The following is a 20,266-nucleotide window of genomic DNA, read 5'->3' on the forward strand; positions in this document are numbered from 1 at the left end:
AATCTGGGGATTGTATGCTGTAAATTTTAATATTTTTTTCAGTGTTGCTTATTACTATTTAGTGATTATTGTTTGTTTCATTTTTATTGTAGCCTGCCCTGGGATCGTTATAAATACTTCAATAAATAAATACTAAGCGTTTTAAATTGTACAGCTATAACATTTAAATTTGCCCAAAGAATTACAGTTGAATGGGATGGGGAATGCATGACCTTAGCCAAGAAGATGGATTCACTCTGGGCACAGCGTATAGTACACAGGAGTGATAAGAAAATAAAATAAAACATGACATGTGATTGAAAAACATCTGTATTGTTGTAATCAAACAGGTTTGGAGGCCGATTCTGCACTGTGCCTTCCAAACAGAAGTAATCAAAGCATAATACATACTTACATTATTTTAACATGGAAAGGATTCCACAGGTATATGAGGCATTTTTTCCCATGCAGGAAAATATAATGTGTAAAGTAGCTTTAAAAGTAGTTGATGGCAAGATATAATCAATATACAGGTTACCTACACCCAAATGTTTATTTTTTTACATAATTAAACCCCACAATAACATTTACATAAAACATCACAAGATTTCCATTTTTATCCCATAACCAGGTTGGACACAGGTTCACTAGGTGGATCTTGGTCAACTTGCTTGTTAGCCTGGGTTCCACATCTTTAAAATCAAAATAACAATGACTTTCAATAGAGGGCAAATAGAATTAATGTTGCTAGTCGCCTTGAACTTCAATGAACAGGAATATAGAAGGGCATAAAAATTTAATTAAAAAAACTGCTGTTGCTGTTTTTTAACTGTTATTCTGCAGCTACCTTTTCTAGCCAAAATTGAGGATACAGTCTTCAAACCCTTCTCTAGCTGTGCTGCAGAAGTCAATTTGGACTAAGGAACAAACAATGGGTGGTTTATGAAGCATAGCCTTTAATGTAAAAACCATTTAGCAGGGTGAAGCAGGTCATAATTTTCTCAAACATTGCCATCTTGTGGAATTTTGCAAATGCAACAGTTATTTAGCTCAGATGCATAATTGCCTCTCCATCTCTAGGCTGCAATTTGAAACTGTACAACCAATGGGTGTTTGCACATTTCCAGTGCAGTATAACTAAAGGAAGAATTTAGCTTATCTCTCCTTGGGGTTTATTCCTTTGAGTGTGCTGGCCTGAAATCACTGCTAAAGAGGTGTAGACTACACCGCAGAATGGCACATATTGATGAAGTGTGAATAGCCAAGAATTGAGTGGCAGCCAATTCACAAGTCCCCTCTTAAAACATCTTCCAGTCCAGCCACTCCCCAATGCACAATGTTAGATGTAAGCTTCAGGCAGAGTGTGGAAAAGTTACTTTTTAGAACTACAACTCCCATCAGCCCAATCCAGTGGCCATGCTGGCTGGGGCTGATGGGAGTTGTAGTTTAAAACAGTAACTTTTCCAAGCTCTGGTCAGGTATATTTAAGCTGGAGAAGAGAAGATTAAGAGGATACCTGATGATAGTCGTCTTCAAATATCTGAAGGGCTGTCATGCAGAAGATGCCGCAGACTTGTTCTCTGTGCTCTATGTGGTAGGACAAGAACCAATGGATATAAGGATGCATGTCGGGGGGGAAATATTAATTTCACGTATATGCTTATGGGGTCTGAAGTGGTGGTGACTGACCAGGAACAAGACCTTGGGGTCATAGTGGATCGCTCGATTAAAATGTTGACCCAGTGTGAGGCAGCCGTGAAAAAGGCAAATTCCATGCTAGACATCATTAGCAAAGGTATTGAAAATAAAACTGCCGATATCATAATGCAGTTATACAAATCTATGGTGTGACCGTACTTGGAATAGTGTGCACAGTTCTGGTTGCCTCACCTCAAAAGGATATTGTAGAGTTGGAAAAGGTTCAAAAACGGGCAAGCCAAATGATCAAGGGGATGGAGTGACTCCCTATGAGGAAAGGTTGCAGCATTTGGGGCTTTTTAGTTTAGAGAAAAGAAGAAGAAGGTGACATGATAGAAGCTTATAAAATTATGCATGGCATAGAGAAAGTGGGGAGAGGAAAGCTTTTCTGTGTCATAGCACTAGAACTCATGGACATCCAATGAAGATGGATTCTGGAACATTCAACTGATAAAAGAAAGGACTTTTTCACACAGTGCATAGTTAAGCTGTGGAACTCACACCCAGAGGAGGCAGTGATGGCCACCAACTTGGATGGCTTTAAAAGAGGATTAGACAAATTCATGGAGGATAAGGCTATTAAATGCTACTAGCCATGATGGCTATGCTCTCCCTCCATAACTGGAGGCAGTACACTTCTGAATACAAGTTGCTGGAAACGGCAGGAGGGGACAATGCCCTAGTACTCAAGTCCTGCTTGCAGGTTTCCCATAGGCATCTGGTTGGCCACTGTAAGAACAGGATGCTGGACTAGATGGGCCATTGGCCTGATCCAGCAGCCTCTTATGTCCTTAAATGTAGGGAAGCAGATTTCAGCTAAACTTTAGGCAAAATTTCCACTGTCAAACAGCTCTTACTGTTAGGAACAGGCTTGGAAGGTGACAGGCTAATTCTTCACTAGATGTATTTAAGCAGAGGCTTAACAGCCCCTGTCAAGGATGCTGTAGTTGCATCCTGCATTGTAAATCCTGCACTGAGCAGAAGATTGGGCTGAATGACATCTAAGATCTAATTCTAAGATTCTATGTATAAAAAAGTAATTTGTGAACCAGACTCCCTTATGATCAAAGTTTGAGATATCCTGCACTAAAGAATTCATTACAAATGGCAAATGCATGATGAAGATCCTAAATTTGACATGGAGAAAGCTTATAACTGAATTCCTGTTAGCAACAAAACTAATTTAGCTTTCCTTTAAACTTTTAAATCTATCTTCCCAAGCACAGTCCTTCTGCCATTGTTACTGAATATTTGGAATTCCAGTCTCGTTCAAAAAGAGACCTCAGTTCTTCCTGTATTGTTGGGATTCTCTTTGTGGGATCTGCTGAAGACTGCTTGGCAATCAGTCCCACACCCGCAGTGATGCTGAAGTATTCTTCTGACCAGTTAGAAGTCCCTAAAGACATATAACATACAGAGTGTGAATATTGGAGTGCAATTTTAATGTATCTACTGCAGATTAACTGCAGCGTCTCTCTGGAGCCAGGGTCAGGCAGGAGGTCCCAGTCCTTGCAGCACTTAGCAGGGACTTCAGCTGTCTTGAGACACAGCACCCCAAAGGAGCAAGCAGCAAGCACCCAGATGCTCAGATACTCACTCCCAGGGCAGGTCTTCTTCAGTCCCCTAGTGCTGTGGCTGTTCCCCTGCATCATTCATCAGCCATGTTAGCTGGCACTGATAGGAGTTGTAGGTAGTCCCAAAAAGGATCTGGAGGGCACCAGGCTGGGGAAGTCTAGTTTGAGGATCCCTTCAGGGTTCTCTTTCCTCCGCACCCCCTCAAGCTATTGATCCCAGGAATGGGGGCCCTCCAGAAAGGCATCAGGTGCAAAACAAGAAGATCCACTGTGAGAAATAAAGAATCACCACAAATGCAACCCCGTGCACAAGGGCTCATTCTCAACAAGGTCACTTACCAATGTAGGCTGCCTTGTCAGTTACCATATATTTGCTGTGATTCAGCCTTGCAAAAGGGATGTTTGTGTGATTTCCAACTGGAACAGTGAATATTTTCTGGTAAGACGTAAATATAAAAACATGGGTAGAATGAGCAGAAATTAAACACAGATGGCTTTATGGGTTTCCACAAATTGTCTGCCTTTCCAAATAACAGAAATAAACTAGAAATAGCATTTGGGTAAGCTATGGTAGACTTTTCATTTATGTCCTCCAATAAAGAAGACATACTATTAAAAATAGCACTGCTTAGCATTTAAAAGTGCTTTTGGAGTGTACAGCATCTTGGTGGGCACAAGTGACCATTTACTAAGGTTCAGAGGAGGGCAACAAAGACAGTTAACACAGCGGCGGATGGTGACTCCATGTCAGCAAGCAGTGGAATCTGCTCCAGATTTTAGTCCAAACTTTTAAGGAGCTGTCCAAAGTGCTTCAGTGAGAGCACTTTGAACAGCTCCTTGAAAGTTCAGACTAAAACCTGGAGTGGATTCCACTGCTCCACTGTCATGGAGCCACTTGCTACCACTGAGTCAACAGTATGGGGAAGAAGTGGTCTGAGGAAAGGCTATACAAACTGAAACGAATTCAGTGTGTTTAGCATGGAGAAGAGAAGACCAAGGGAAGACATAATAGCACTTTCAAACACAAGAAGGGTGGTCACATAAGAGAGGACAAGTTGTTCTCTGCTATACCAGATTGCAGGACCAGATCAAATGTGCTTCAGTTACAGGAGAATAGATTTGATTTAATGTTAGGGAAACTCTCTTGGTGATAAGAGTAGTTTGACAAAGGAAACAATTACCTGTATGTAGGGATGGGGGAGAAATTAAATTCAGTTTGCATTTAAAGCCGAAATCTATCAAACTTGCCCTTTCTGAAACAATATGAGAACCAAAACACAGCCAACCTTCAAAATCCGCACTTATCTGAATTTTGCAATGCAGTGCTCCAACCAAACAATGTTTACAAAAATGCATGTTAAAGGAAGGCATGCAAAAATGTATTATATTAGGAGAAAGTGTTTGCAAAAATGTGTACCTAGTCAAAACTGTATACAAAAATGTGTTTAGTAGGAGAAATATGCACTACAATGCTAAAGAATTTTCATGAAGATTTTTTAAAAATCACAAGTTGTTGCAGAAATGTAGAGAACTGAATTTAAGACTGGAAAAATGAGAAAGTGAGAAAGAAATGAGAAAGTGAAACTGATAGATCCTTCCATCCCTACTAGGGATGGGTGAGAAATTAGATTCAGTTTGCATTTCAAACCAAATCTATCAAATTCGCCATCCTTCAAAATGCATCCAATATAGCACTACATGAATGTTCAATCAGCACAAGGATTTCTGCTTGTGCAACAGAATGTTCTCCCTCTCTCCTCCCCCCCCCCACATGCCCTCTCAATCTGTTCCAGGAGTTCCCCTTTCCTCTGGAGCCGATCTGGGAAAGGTGCAGGTGGAAGAGTCCCATTGCGCAAGCAGAAATCCTTGCATTGACGGGATGCATTAGCTGAATCCCACCCGCACTTTTTTCAGTAAGGAGAAATAACTTTGCAGTCCTTTTCTTTCTGTTGTTTTTGCAGTCCAAAATATAACGCCACCTATTCCCTTCTGCTGTTCTTAAGCCATTTTCACACATGACACTAAAAGTGCATTTGAGCATCACTCCCACTGCTCCTTCGGGAATAGATCTTATGTGGACAGAAGACAGAACAGAACCATTTTTAAATTGAAATCCAGTTCTAGCCAATGTAGATTTTTAAAGTTGGCATTACAGGTAAAGAAAAATCAATACAGCATCTGCACTGAGATAGTAAGACAAGCGTCATCTTCACCCTTGATACTAAGATGTATGACCTGGAAAAAGCTCTGACCTCTCTTCAATATACATGCTCTCCTGGCTATACCAGGAACATATGACATGAAAATCTGTAAAAAGCCCATTGCATGTTTGTTTTACCACTTCTACTGTGATGTTGGCATGTGGATCATTAAGGACACTCAGTGACTTCAAGTAACGAAACATGGAAGAATCGGTATGGATCCAGCAGTTGACCAAAAGCCGTATGCGTATACTGTGTTCTAATGCCACTCTTCTAAGAGCATTGTCGATGGGTGGCCAGTATCTACAAATGTAATCAGTGAAAGCCAGTCTGTTAGGAGAATGGGGCACTGTCCCATTAACCTCAGTCTGCCCTCAGCCAGCCCCCACCTGCCTGCCTTCTTACATAGAACCAGTCTGGAGGGTGACACTGGCTGTCAGCTTTCTCCCCTTCAGTCTCAGTGTTGCCCTTATAGAACTCAGCAGGGAGGAGGATTGGGACAAAATTAAAATCCATTGGCTCTAGCTCCACCTATTGTTAGCCTCCTGCATTACATCCCACTAGTCCCAATGAACACTGGTCACCCTAATTGTAATATGACCAATGTGGAGCTTTGTATTGTATACACAAGATTCATTCTGCTTTGGGCATCTAACTCAATCAGAACCACAGAGGGGGGATGCGCTCTAGTTCTATCTATCTTTAATTGCATTAATATCCCGCTAAGCCCAAGCTGAGACCTGTACAGTTTTTACAATGCAACAACATAATACCTGTGTAATTCAGAGGCTTTGGGGGGTGGGGGAGTGGGGTGGGGGAGTGGCATTTAGCTGAGAATACAGAAGGGTGCATATATTCAGGTTTTGCTTCATACCTTGGTGGGTGTCTGAAGCGACTTGTAGGGAAATACTCCATAATAGAAACGTACACAAATTCTTCTGCATCATAGATAACATCGAGAACTGCTTCAAGGTCGGAGGTGCGACCCCCTGGACAAAATGAAGAAGGAGAAGCCTAGAGCAAAGGAGAAGCTTAATTACTTCATCATCTATGATTCCTGCAGAAGGTTGCTCTGTATGTTTTCAAGTTGAAACATGTCGTTCCGGGACAGAATCTCTGTGCACACTTACTATTATTTATTTATTTAATTAATTAATTAATATCCCATCCTTCCTCCCAGAAGGAGCCCAGGGTGGCATAGAGTAAATCCCATCAAACTCAGCAGGGTTCATCTTTGAATAAACATGCTTAGGATCTGTCAGCAAGCCTGCTTACGGAAAAATAAGCTTTGGTGGTGGTTCCATTGAACTGCACTTCCAAAGGACTGTGACTGTTGATATTAGTAGAATAATTGCTTGGCCATGGAGATGGGATAGTGGCGTTTGGTTCCCCAAGATCCCAATATGTTTTGAAGGTTTTCCAGAGATCATTCGCTAAGCAACTGCAATTGCTGATCAAAACCCCGACTTCTTTCACCTGCAGAAAGAGAGAAGCTGAAAAGCAACATTCCAAGCCAAACATGTGTTCATCACTTTCACCCTAAGGTATTACTCACCTTGGTCTTTGTACTGATATGCCCCTATTTGATATTACTATCATAAGTTTGGATGAAAGCATAGAGCAAACTACGGAAAATGGAAGTGCCCTTTTAGAAGTGCTATGGAGTTTAGCAACTCCAAGTTTAGTATCTCTGCAATCACCTAGCACGGCAGCTTTCCATCTGGGCTTGGAGCATCAGAACTCGGTGGTAGACCACATGTTTTGCATGCAGAAGGTGCAAGGTTCAATCTCCAGTCCCTCCAGTTAAAAAAAAAAGGATCGGGTCAAGCATGATGGGAAAGACCTTTGCTTAAAATCATGAGCACCAGCTGCCAGTCAGTGAAGGCAATACTGGGCTAGATGGACAAATGGTCCAGCCATAAGGCAGCTTCGTATGATCATACAGATGATGTTGGAACCAGGGTTCTCAAAAACAAAGGAGTAATTCAAGTAGGGCCACACCAGATGCAAGAGAAGACAGAGCTCCTGTAGCTTTCATAGTTGCATGAGATGCTAGACCTGCAGAAATCCCCTCTTCTAAACAACTATTAAAGGTGCAGGCCCTGTGTTGTCTTTTTTTACCTAGCCACCCCAACTTTAAGCATGGCCACTGGATTGGGTTGATGGGAGTTGTAGTTCAAAAAAGTAACTTTTCCAAGCTCTGAGTAATGGTTGACTAACTTTCCGGAAAGACAGCTTGCCCATTAAAGCTGATCTTTCTCCATAATCTGCAAACTATAGGGGAGTGTTGAGTGTCTCCAAAGATGCAGTCTGAGGGCCCAAGTGGATGTGATGCAATGCAAGAGAGCCTGGAAGACCACAGCACTTGGATAACGGGGCTGGCTGTATGGTACCTGTATGATCCCACCATCTCCACCACCACTACCCGCACCTTGGGCAAATAGCAGCTTGGGGTGAAGTTGTCTTTGGAAAAATGGTGCAGAGGAAATAATTAAGTCCCTTTCTCCAGGTGTCATGCTCCTAATCCAAAATGTCCTCTTCTCCTGCTGCAATTAGCTCTTTTATTAGTTTGTGTTTTTTAAAAAATGGAGGTGATTCAATTCACAAATCTCCTATATCATGCCCTGAGTTGACACAGGTTGATAGCATAGCCCAAGAACCCTAGCAGTGCCCTGCAGCAGTGTAGTGGCAAATTCAGAAGTGCAGGGTCCCTACATGTTAAGTCACAGCCATGTCCCCTCCACCACCCCCTTTTTTACTGCTGGGTTGAGAATGAGATCCTTGTTAATGCCTTCTCCAACAACAACAGACATCCCTAGGAGCCAAAAAGCATGATAGAGCAGAGTGTTAACTACTGAAAAGAGTGGCTAACTCACTTCCTTTCACTCCGATTGTCTCCAACCAGCAGGAAAGGACAAGGAAGCATCTTAGAAGACACTTTGCAGTGACAACACATTCCCCTTTCTTGCTGATTGGCTTGTAGAATGCTGGAGACATATAGACCCTGCTAGGACCCTGATCCCAAAAAACTAAAAGTTCTAAGACACACACCCCAAGACCCTGGATGACTACAACCATGGTGCCCTGTGTGACAGTGTGTGTGTGTGTGTGTGTGTGTATCCTCCAATTTTAGAATCCTGTGCAACACATCCTGTGCAATCTGTAGCAGTTCCTTGGCAGACAACAAGGTAGAATATTTGAAAATCACAACAGTTGTCTCCAGCTGGCCTCCAGTAGAAGTCAAGCATTTAGCGTTGCTAGTTCCATTCTGTGGAACACTCTTCCAAAAGAGACTTGGCAGGCACCCTTGTTTTTGATTTTAAGCATTTGTGGAAGATGTTTTTATGGAGACAGGCCTATGCAACTGTTTAGATTTTTTGATTAGCCCGTCATTTCCATGATCACTTTGTACTGTTTTGATTGTTTTATACTTTATTCTATATCGTGCTGTGCACTGCCTTGTAATATTGCATGAATTAGCAGTATAGAAATACTTTTATAAATAAAAAATATCTACGCGTAAAATGGAAATATAACACAAGCTCATTTGCACCTTAAGTGATGGACTCAGCTTTAATATTCTCCCCAATTAAAATCACCAATCTCAGTAGGATTTCTTCACAGGATTTTTCAATACAAACTAAGTCAGCCTGGTATGTATTGTCAGATCTTCCTCCTCCCCTTCAGTTTTATATCCTCAGATTTCCCACCTGAGTCAGAGCCCTCCAGTCTACATTAGCACTCCCGAGGAAGATGTGTTTTCTGTCTACAATCCAGAATTTGGTGTGCAGGACCCCATGGGTCAGCTGTCCAAAATTAATCTTTTTTACATGAGCCCCTGCGGAAAAGAAAAGAAAAAGAGATGCAACAACTGGTTCTTGAGATCCTCTTAAGCTGCAATGCACATTTAGGGAAGGGTCGTCGCTCAGCGATACAGCATCTGCTTGGCATGCAGGAGGTCCCAGGATCAATCCTGGTATATCCACGTAGGGCTGGGAGAGAGCCCCACCTGAAACTCTAGAGAGCTGCTGCCAGTCAGTGAAGACAATATGGAGCAACATGGACCAACAGTCTGACTCAGTATAAGGCAGCTTCCTATGCACTTCACTGGAAGTCCCTATGCAATGAAAAAGTGCAAATCCACCAAATGCCATTAGAGAGCTGTGCTAGTGGTATTGAGACATCAGGTGGCATCAGAAGCTTAGTTTGGCTGATGCTCCCACACTACTTCTCAAGAACAGTGTCACCTGGTCAGTCTTTCCCACTATGGTGAGATGCATTGTATTCCTATTTAGTAATTATCTCTAAATCTGCATCCATACATATAAATTAGCATATTGAAATGTCATGTACATTGGCAGCCTCTTTAGTCCTCTTTTTTGATGATGTGTAGGTGGCCACCTTACCTTCTGCACACAAGGCCTTCTTGAATGTGGCATCTAAAATTTGGAATGCATGGGAGGCTAAGAACCTAAGAACAGCCCTACTAGATCAAGCCAAAGGCCCATCTCCAGCGTCCTGTTCTCACAGTGGCCAACCAGATGCCTCTGAGAAGCCTGCAAACAGGACCTGGGCACAACACCACCCTCTCTACTTCTGATTCCCCAGCAACTGGTATTCAGAGGCATACTGCCTCCAACACGTGGGAGGTAGAACATAGCCATCATGGCTAGTAGACTTCTTTAGTTTCCTGTCTGCTCACTCTTTGATAGACAGCAAAGACATGACTCTTTTTAACAGGCTCCAAGGCTTTATTCTGATTGCTTGTGTAATGTTTTGGCTGCTGAATTTTATATTGTTTTGGCAGCAGGGATGTCAGAGGATTCCAACAAAAACTAAAATTGGGTGCGGGAACTTGCCAGTGTTTGCTTATTCATCCCATGTCTTGAACACAAATCAATCCAGCTAATACAATCAGTGTTTGCTGTTTGTGTTACTTTCAGTCTGCAAACAATACGTAATTGGTTGCATTCTACCCCCCTCCATTTGCATTGTGTTTCTGTGCTTCGTCTGCACTGAAATGAATGGGGTGGAATTGTGGCCGCTACGTAATTTTGCCCCAGCTGAGAGTGAGACAAATAATGTAGCTTTTGGTGGAAGACAAACTGCAGCAGAACGGAAACAGTGCTGCATGCGACAAATAGGGGTGGTGGACATTAAGATGGTCCGCCCCCAGAGACTAATGGAATGCACTAGATTCCTGAATGCCCTGAGGGAGTCCCCAGTAGATAGAGCTGGTGATCCTACTGAAGCCCTTGTCACGCTGTGGAACAGCAAGGCACGTTGGGCTCTTGACACGGTTGCCCTGGAGCATCCTCTCCAGCATTGTGGAGCCCAGTCTGCACCTTCATACACCAGTGAGTTAAGGGCAATGAAACAGGCTGGACAACGGGTAGAGCGCAAATGGCAAAAGACATGCTGTGAGGCTGATCGGGCACATGTAAAACATAACTGTGCCTACTGTGCGGCGGTGGGGGCGGCAAAGAAGGCCCACTTCTCTGCCATCATCGCATCCTCAGGTAGCCATCCAGTGGAGCTTTTCCATATTGTCAGGGGTCTGTTGACATCAACTCCAGGAAACTGAGTTTTAGACCCTTCGGAGGCCCACTGTGAATTGTTTGCAAGGCACTTTGAGGGTAAAGTTGCTCGCCTCCATAGTTGTCTTGATGCCCCATCCACATCTACTGTAGTCCCCAAAGAGATGTCCAGTGCAGCATCTGCTGTAATTTCTTGGGAATGGTTTTAGTTGATGCAGCCTGATGACGTGGACAAGGTGCTTGCGATGATGCGACCAGCAACGTGTCCACTCGACCCTTGCCCTTCTTGGCTTATTAAAACTTGCTGAGGGGGGTTGACCAAGTGGATCCAGGGTGTGGTCAATGCATCATTGCGGGAGGGAGTGGTTCCAACTGCCCTTAAAGATGCAGTAATCTGACCACTCCTGAAAAAGCACACCCTGGACTCATTGGTCTGCAACAATTACCGACTGGTCGCAAATACCCCCTTCTTAGGGAAGGTGATTGAGAGGGTTGTGGCACAGCAATTGCAGGTACTCTTGGATGAATCAGATTATCTTGACCCATCGCAATATGGATTCAGACCTGGTTATGGGACAGAATCAGCCTTGGTCGCCCTGATGGATGACCTTTATCAGGAGAAGGGCAGAGGGAGATGCCTTCTTACATCCCTATCTGACACCGGGTGCGGGTAAAATCTTTCAATTTTATGATTTTTTATGTTATTAGGTGCTGTGGGGAGTCTATTCAGTCAAAAGGTACAGCAGAAGTATTTTCACAAACAAACGAATACCTTTTCGCTTCAGGACCTCAAGATCAGTTGAATTTTTAGTCTTTGATGGCACACTTGTTGCAATAAACACTGAGAGGTTCTTCAGGAGCAGACTTTCAAATTTCTGGAGAACATCTTCACCCTAGAGAAGGGAAATCACTTAGGGCACAATCCAACTCACCTTCCCACCAGGCTGGGGTGCGTTGGATGCTGCAGAGTGCTGGCTGTGCCAGGAAATGTGCCAGCACCACCGGGGATCCGCTGGGGATAGCCAGCCGGGCAGACGGAGAGCCAGCAGAAGCCACGAAAATGGGGCGTTCCAGAAGCGTGGCAGGGGCAGAGTTGCGGGGGGGGGACTTACACGAGTTCCTCCTTGCATTCAGAGCCCTCCCCTGGGTCCCAATCTCCAAACTCCACCAGCCAAAAGGCTGGTGCAGTAAAAAAAAAAAATCCCATTGTGGCCTATGGGGAGTGCTTACTCCTCAGGAAGCCTGTTTGTCAGAACCGGCCCTTCCCAGCCAACTCGTGCACGTGGCTCCCAACAGAGCCGGCATTGAGCCGGGCTGGCAGCTCCCGAGTGGGATCCCACACAGCTTTCCACCAGCTCCTCCTCTGCCGGCCCTCTGGCACATCTTGCTAGAGCCATCAACGGGCTTCCTGTTGTAGCATTTCAGCAGCCTCCTAGTGAGAGCTGTGCTTAAGCCACCTATCAGCAATCCTGGATCTCATCCTTGTCACGCCAAATGCTTTATCACCTGTGTGTACCTCAGGGAGACAGCTACTTTCAAAAGCACCAGGACAGGCAGAACATATTACATCAAATAGAACATCACCTGCAGGTCCTGTAATATAATTTATGTCATATAAATATGTGTGTGTGTGTATCTGTATCTATATCTATATCGATAAAGTGGTTACTTGCTTAATCAATAAAAAAGTTAAAACCAGTATAAAAACTTAAACGACAAACCAGTTTGGCTGTGATTTGACCCATACCCCCTGATTTTGGGAGTTATTTTCAGTTATTTTCCACCTCTAAAAATGCTGCCCCCACTCCCACCCCTGCCCATCATCACCTTGCTGCTATTTTTTGTTTGGTTTTAAACCTCTTATCAGTGTGGTGTAGTGGTTAAGGTGTTGGACTACGACCTGGGAGACCAGGGTTCGAATCCCCACATAGCCATGAAGCTCCCTGGGTGACCATGGGCCAGTTGCTTCCTCTCAGCCTCATGAAAACCCTATTCATAGGGTCGCCATAAGTCGGAATCGACTTGAAGGCAGTACATTTACATTTTTACATCTCACCTGCTTAGATGATGTATCATTTACACCAAGGTCTTCTCCAGTCAGAGTCCAGTAATATGAAGCCATGTGGATACTTTCCTGGGTCATATTTAACAACTCCATCCATGCTTGGTATAAGGGCTTTGCAGCAGTGCTGTTTGGCCCATACGGCATGTCCCAAGGAAGGCTTTCCACCAGCTGAAAACTGCAGGGGCAAGGATATTATCATTCTCATTATTTGGATTCATTGCCCTCCCTTCACCCAAAGGTCCCAGGGCAGGTCACAACAATTTTGAAATACATAATTAAGAACAGTTAAAAACAACCTAAAATCACATCACAAAAAATACAGTGGGTTCTAAAAATATACATCCCAGGTGTCAAAAGCCAGGGTTAAGAGGTGCATCTTCAGCCTTCACTGAAAACTTTACAGTTAGGTTGCCAGATGCACTTCTGTGGGGAGGGAGCTCCACAATTTAGGGGCTGCCACAGAGAATGACCTCTCCTGGCAGTGGTGTCACTAGGGTTGGTGTCACCCGGTGCGGCCCTCAGCGCCTTGTCTCCCGAGAGTGTGAGTGATCGCGTAGCGCGTGGCCAAACAACAGGGCCCGGGAGCGCGCCGCTGCCTCGCTGCCGCTGCCGCGAAAGGCACACGAAGGCTCTTGTTGGAGCCTAGGCAGTGCGGCTCTGGGTGTCACCCCCCTCTGGTGGTGTCACCCGGTGTGGCCCGCACCTGCCGCACCGCCCCAGTGACGCCCCTGTCTCCTGGGCCACCAACCACAACCCCGAGCTTCTGAGGGTGGGAGAAGTACCAAAAGGGCCCCCTCAGCTGATCTCAACACCCAAGATAGCTAAGTGCTTTGCAGCTAAAATAGTGTGAAGCTGCGTACATATCACACATTTAAAGCACATGACTTCTCCCAAAGAATCCTGGGGACTGTACTTTACCACACACAGAGCTACAATTCCCAACACTCTTAACAAACTAGAGTTCCCAGGATCCTTTGGGGCAGTCATGCACTTTAAATACAGTCTGTACGTAGCCTTACTCTCCAAATCTTTGGGTAGATTTCATGAGAGAAATGCTTGATCAAGTTTTCACCCACCCCTCCCTATCCCCCATTCAGGCAAGCAAGAGGTTACCTATATTCCAGATTCTGTAATTAGGTCAAAATTAACATATTGCATCCAAATTATCTGCATCCACAATAATGCCATTCCAATCAGCTTTTGATTTGCTCTTATCTCTGGACCACTTGTCCAAATTGTTTGTGTAAAAGGCAAGGTGTTGTGTCTGCTTGCAGATTTTATTTTATTTTTAGTAAGGCTACTGAAAAATAATAATAATGTTATGGGATTGGGGGTTGAGATTTTCCCCTCAAGCCTGTGATCTTGTATCTGGAAGTCGGGATATGCAAGGAAGAAACCTACTCCACTGGTCAGACTAGTTTCCTTAGTTAAGCTAGTATGGGAGGTAATAGGTTTGTCAAGTGTCCACCATTAGCATATGTAAGGATATAGCACAGATCCTGTCACTATTGGAACTCTTTCTGGTGAGAGGCCTTCCCCTCTCCCCCCCCCCCAATCTGTGAGCCAAAGAGAGGCTTGTGTTCACAGTCTGGTCTGGAGAAGCTGGGAATTGGGAAGACACACAGACAGGCCTGTTTTCTGTACCATGGCCAGGGGCGGCTCCAAAGGGTGGCCAGGTGGGGCCCTGGCCAAGAGCCCCGCAGCCCCCTGGGCCCCCTGAAGGGCCCCTTGTTAAGCTGGTAGAGTAGCGCTCTCCTTCTGCGACAGACTCCCTGCCGCAGATCACAGGGAGGGAGCTGCCCACGTGCCCGCCAGCTTGCCTGCCCCCCCTCCTGGCGCCTAGGAGAGGCTTGTGTAGTTAGTTGTGTCTGAGAAAGGCTGGGAACTGGAGTCAGGCAGAGAGACTGGCTCTCTGCACCATGGCTTTGGGGTGCTTCCTGTACTAACCCTGATGGAAAAGCAGGATATTGGACTGCTGATGCCTTGAACCCCTCCATCCTAAGCTCAGGTTGGAATGTGTGTAAATAAATAAACCATATTTCATAAAGACACCACAGTCTCCGCTGACCTTTCCAAGGAAACCCAACCCTGGGCGAGCGCAGGGACCCCTGGAAATCTCACTGCTCTGAGATTGGGGTGGCACGCAACAGTATATTCTGTTGTGCAGCACTATGAAAGGCGATATACAAATACCTAAATAAAAAAGACCCCTCTGAAATGAAGAAAAAATAAAAATAAAGGAATATTATATGTTGTATCAACTACATTCTCAAAGAACTTACATTTTTAAAAGATTGCAGAAAGTTCACAGGAGACAAGCTTGGATTTAAAAAAAGGCATTGGAAATCCCAAACTGTTGGGTTGTCTTACTTGCATGAGTCGTTACATCTAGGGCTGCTGCCTGTCTCTGCCGTTCTGTCTCTTGCAGTGTTTTGGTCATCATTATCAAACAGGTAAGTGCCAAGAACCCCATCTTCATCCCTTGAAAAGATTGCAGTGGAGGATTTCATGAGGTGAATTATTATCACAGCAAGAAGCCCAGCGACTGTAATTAGTCCAAACACCTGGAACAACAAGAGAATTTGCATGAAATGGAGTCTGGCAGCCACACTTTCCTTTGAGCCAAGTAGATGCAACACTACAAGAGGGATGAACAAAATGGAGAGTTTAGAGGGAGGAATAAGGTTCAAGTTGAGTGGGAGAGGAGAACGGGAGAAGCAATGACAGGAGATGGGTGAAAATACATTGAGCGGCATGTTGGGGTGGGAAGGAGAAAGCATAAAATAAAAGGCCTTCTTCAGCCTTTGGATCAGCAAATTCTGGCTAAAAAGGGGAGGCCGATGCACAATACCTCCAGAGCAAATGTTTGTACTTGGCTTGAGGAAAGCTGAACTGTGGAACTCCTAGCCACAACAAAAATGCTGTGGCAAAGAATTTAGCAATCCCCAAAGATGGATTAGATAGCGGTATAAAATTATGTCAGGAACTGCCAGCTGATAAAGCCAAACTATGCCTCCACCTGCCACCATTTTGTGACTAGCTCTGCCCCTGCACCACCATTTTGATACAGCCGTCTCAAGTGGGTCCTGGGTGTAGAACATTTGAGAATCCCTGACTTAATGCAACAGAGCACAGTGAAGTAAAGGAGGAGAGGGGTGGGCTTCATTCCCCTCCTCTGCATGTTCCTTTTCATATAAAGAGTAAGACCATCACACCCACCTTATCTCCAGACAGGGCAGACACTTTCATGAAATACACGTGGCTGCCCTGTCATGTCTAGTTTGGACCAGAGTAACCTTTAAAACAGGGATAGGTGAACTTTTCCTACCAAAGAGCCTTATTCCCTCATGGGCAATATTCTGGGGGCCGCATGCCAGCGGTGGGCAGGAACTAAAGGCAAAAGTGGATGGAGCAATGGAGGTGGCTCTCTCCTTTGTATGGCAGGCTATATTCCAGCCACATAAGCCAGACAAGCTACACACACACACCCTTCTCCATCCCCCATTAAGGCAAGCAAAAGGCATTAGAGGTCCCATGGGTGGGTGTGGGGGAGGGGAGAAGTTGGTGACAGGGTCTTCTCTGTGGCGGCCCCAAAACAGTGAAACAGCACTGACACTTTACATCTTTTGTCGGCTACTTAAGGTGTGACCTGTTTACCCTGGCCTTTGGAAGCAAAGTGTGCATTTTTTGTTGTCCTCCCTCTAAATGTCATTATTGGTTGTATCTATTTTATATTTTTTATTGTTGTTTTATAGCTTGTTGGTTATTCATTATTTTGTCGTTCTGTTTCAGTTTCTGAAACCCATCCTGGAACCTGAGGGTGAAGGGCAAGTAAGAAATACCAGAAATAATAATAAAGGTTCATTGATTGATTGATTGATTGATTGTCACTACCGCCACCACAGTTCATGAACATGTTCCAGCCAGGCAAAAGCACTTGGACAGGAAGCTGTGAAGTGGTGTATCCTGGGAATTGGGGATGAAGCCTGGGAAGGGATCATGGACTGGGCAGAGTCCCAAGTTCTGAAGTCCCTACAGGTACCTTAAAGCAGTGGTAGCCCTCCAAATCTCTTGGATTACAACTCTCATCAGCTCAGCCAACAAGGGTAATGGTCAAGGATGATGGGACTTGTGGTCGAAAGCATCTGGATGGTGCCACATTGACTACTTCTGCCTTACAACAACAACCCTGAAAGGTAGGCCAGTATTATTGCTCCTATATGAGAGATGGAGGAGGGACTGAGGCTGGATGAAAGCACTTTCCTTGAACAGGCCCATATGTTCCTGGTATTGTTGAGATTTGCAGCAGGGATCTTGTAACTCCTGCTCACAACCACTTTGCTCCTTCAGCTCAAGATACCCTGAGTGGCCACCGTTAATGTCAATTGGCCCATGTGAATTTATTTCTTCACTGGTATTATACAGTTAACTGAATCAGACTGAGGATTTTGGTTCTATTCCCTCAGTATAAAAATTATTTTCTTTGCACGCACACACATTGCAATCTGGCAAAAATCCATCATTTTGTTACTTTTTTTTCTTGTAAGTCAGGGGAAAAAATTAAATGGACTCAAGTCTCATTTCAGTTCTTGAGCTCAAAAATGGTTTCATTTATTACAAAGAGTGAAACTCTGCAAACCATCAGCCTGTATCACACAGCAGGTGGATGACACTTCCTCTTTATATTTTCACCACAGTGCAGTTTTAAGGAAGTACAGGGAAAAGGCAGCAAGGCCCAGCTGCAGGGCTGGCTCAAGCCTTTTTGCTACCCGAGGACGACCAGCAAATGACACCCTCCTCTCCCCCAAGTCCAAAGGACATAGGAACCAAGGCCAGGCTGGTTATTTTGGCACCTGGGGCAGAAAATTCCACAAGTGTCTTTCCTGGGGAAGGAAAGATAAAGAAATAAAATAACTAACAACTCACTGGCCTTTCATGACATCTAAAATCAACTGCCTGAAGTGGCCAGGCCACTTCACACTGACCAGTGGTAGGACCGGCCCTGCTGCCCAGATCAGAGGATTCTGCTTGGTATCTAAATTTGCTTGCTTTTCAGTTCCCTCACTGTTCTGTATCATGTCTGCTAGAAACTGAGGTTATCATACTTTGGACACATCATGAGAAGACATGATTCACTAGAAAAGACAATAATGCTGGGAAAAACAGAAGGGAGTAGAAAAAGAGGAAGGCCAAACAAGAGATGGATTGATTCCATAAAGGAAGCCACAGACCTGAACTTACAATATCTGAACAGGGTGGCTCATGACAGATGCTCTTGGAGGTCACTGATTCATAGGGTCGCCATAAGTCATAATCGACTTGAAGGCACATAACAACAACAACAGATTGGGAGCCTGTGGGCAGAGACTGTCTAACAACAACAAAAAATCTCTACACAGTGTTAGAAAATGTTACATGACATAGAAAATGTTATGACATAGAAAAAGTTTCAGCAGGCATTTAAATGTCATACCAGAACGGGCTGAGGTGATGACACTAAAGGCTCGATTTTTTGTTATTGTCAGATGAGCCTCGCTAACTCAAGGGATGGCTATTGGTGTTCCTCCAGATGATCTCGGTGATTGAGCTGGGATACAGAGGGACAATTTATGTGCTGTAACTTGGTTTTATTCCAGTACTTACCACATTTGTGCACCTTTGCTCATTTGGATGCAATTTCAAATGGAAGGGCCTGATTGTCCTCAGTGGGCTAATAAGGATCTCTTTCATGATCTATAAACAAATGTGTGGCAAGGAAGTGAAAGAAATAGAATGAGTTATACCACTGCTCCCAGTAGGTCGCTTCGTATGAAGAAGCCTTATACAGAGTCAGATCATTGCTCCATTTAGTCCAGTATTGCCTACCACCAGGATGGGGAACTTACGGCCCTCCAGATGTCGTTATTGGGAGTCCAACTCTCATCGGCCCCAACCAGAATGCCCAGTGGACAGGGATGACAGGTGTTGCAGTCCAGCAGCATCTGCAGGATTCCATACCACATCACCGGTTCACCACCCCCTGATCTACTTGAACTGGCAACGGTTCTCCAATATCTCAGGCCAAGGTCTTCTCCAGCACCTGCTACCTAAGACTCCTTTTTAAGCGGAGATTGATTGAACCTGGGACTTTCTGCATGCAAGCATATCCTCTTTCACTGTGCTATGGTCACTAAAGCATTTTAAACCAAAATGTCTCAAGAGAGCAGTTGCCTTCACTAGCGCATTTAAGTAATCCATGACCAGTTGTTTCACGATGGTTCAAAAAAGCTCACCGTCTCAGAAGATAGCTCCAGCTGAAGTCTGTCTACTTCCTTCAGATCTACCAAGAGAGGAAGTGGGTGTTATTCAGAGCAGCAGTAACACTCCACCACTGTTACGGGGGGGCGGGGACAGGGGAAAGGTTCAGAAATGTATCACAAATAGTGTTCCTTTCTCTCCACATAGTGTCACCAGAGGAACTGTCCCTTTAAAACCAAAATTTCACAATTGCTAAATATAAATAAGTTATAGAGACTGTGTGGTAGCTGCTACACACTATACTTCAAGTTGAATAATAATAATAATTTGTTGCTTACTACAATTTTTTTTGTTAAAGTGACTTACAATTTTTTTTAAAAAAATACAATACCAAATTAAAATACATCAAAAGATTTCTTATGTGCCTTCAAGTCGACTACGACTTATGGTGATCCTATGAATCAGTGACCTCCAAGAGCATCTTCCGACTGCAATAATGCAAATTCCAACTGGAATAAAAATCTCTGCTTAGAATGCTTGATCAAAGAGGAAGGTCTTCAACAGGTGCTGAAAAGACAATAAAGACAGTGCCTGTCTGCTATGTCATGGGACAGAGTTTCAAAGGGTAGGTGCCACCACACTAAAGGCCTGGATCTGACATTGTACAGAAGGGACCTCCTGATAAGATGATGTCTGCAGGTTGCCCTCTCCTGCAGAATGCAGTGATCAGCTGAGTGTATAAAGGATGAGACTCTTTTTTGTTATCCTGGTCCCAAACTGTATAGGGCTTTGTATACTAGTTGTTGTTGTTATGTGCCTTCAAGTCAATTATGACTTATAGTGACCCTATGAATCAGCGACCCCCAAGAGCATCTGTCATGAACCACCCTGTTCAGATCTTGTAAGTTCAGGTCTGTGGCTTCCTTTATGGAATCAATCCATCTCTTCTTTGGCCTTCCTCTTTTTCTACTCCCT

The 20,266-nt window shown here is 44.3% G+C and overlaps 1 protein-coding gene across 5 annotated transcripts; it reads right to left on the reverse strand.

Annotated features, from left to right (window-relative positions):
- Window positions 1-312: 312 nt before the first annotated feature.
- On the reverse strand, window positions 313-19,379 carry PLD4 (phospholipase D family member 4). 5 transcript variants are annotated; one of them, XM_061612299.1, is made up of 13 exons: window positions 19,327-19,379; window positions 18,698-18,787; window positions 15,425-15,618; window positions 13,046-13,229; window positions 11,762-11,882; window positions 9,163-9,290; window positions 6,728-6,928; window positions 6,327-6,466; window positions 5,590-5,755; window positions 3,591-3,687; window positions 2,959-3,073; window positions 1,496-1,566; window positions 314-671 (listed from the first exon to the last, which is right to left on the reverse strand). In XM_061612299.1, the coding sequence occupies exons 2-12, from the start codon at window positions 18,782-18,784 to the stop codon at window positions 1,512-1,514; spliced, it is 1,488 nt and encodes a 495-aa protein (XP_061468283.1). In that variant the 5' UTR covers window positions 18,785-18,787; window positions 19,327-19,379; the 3' UTR covers window positions 314-671; window positions 1,496-1,511. The 5 variants fall into 5 exon arrangements, 4 of the variants coding, with proteins under 4 accessions (XP_061468282.1, XP_061468283.1, XP_061468284.1 ...); XM_061612298.1 differs by having other exon boundaries at window positions 313-1,566; XM_061612300.1 differs by lacking the exon at window positions 2,959-3,073.
- Between the last annotated feature and the right edge of the window lie 887 nt (window positions 19,380-20,266).

Source organism: Rhineura floridana, chromosome 2, assembly GCF_030035675.1.
Source record: "Rhineura floridana isolate rRhiFlo1 chromosome 2, rRhiFlo1.hap2, whole genome shotgun sequence".
Taxonomy (NCBI): Eukaryota; Metazoa; Chordata; class Lepidosauria; order Squamata; family Rhineuridae; genus Rhineura; species Rhineura floridana.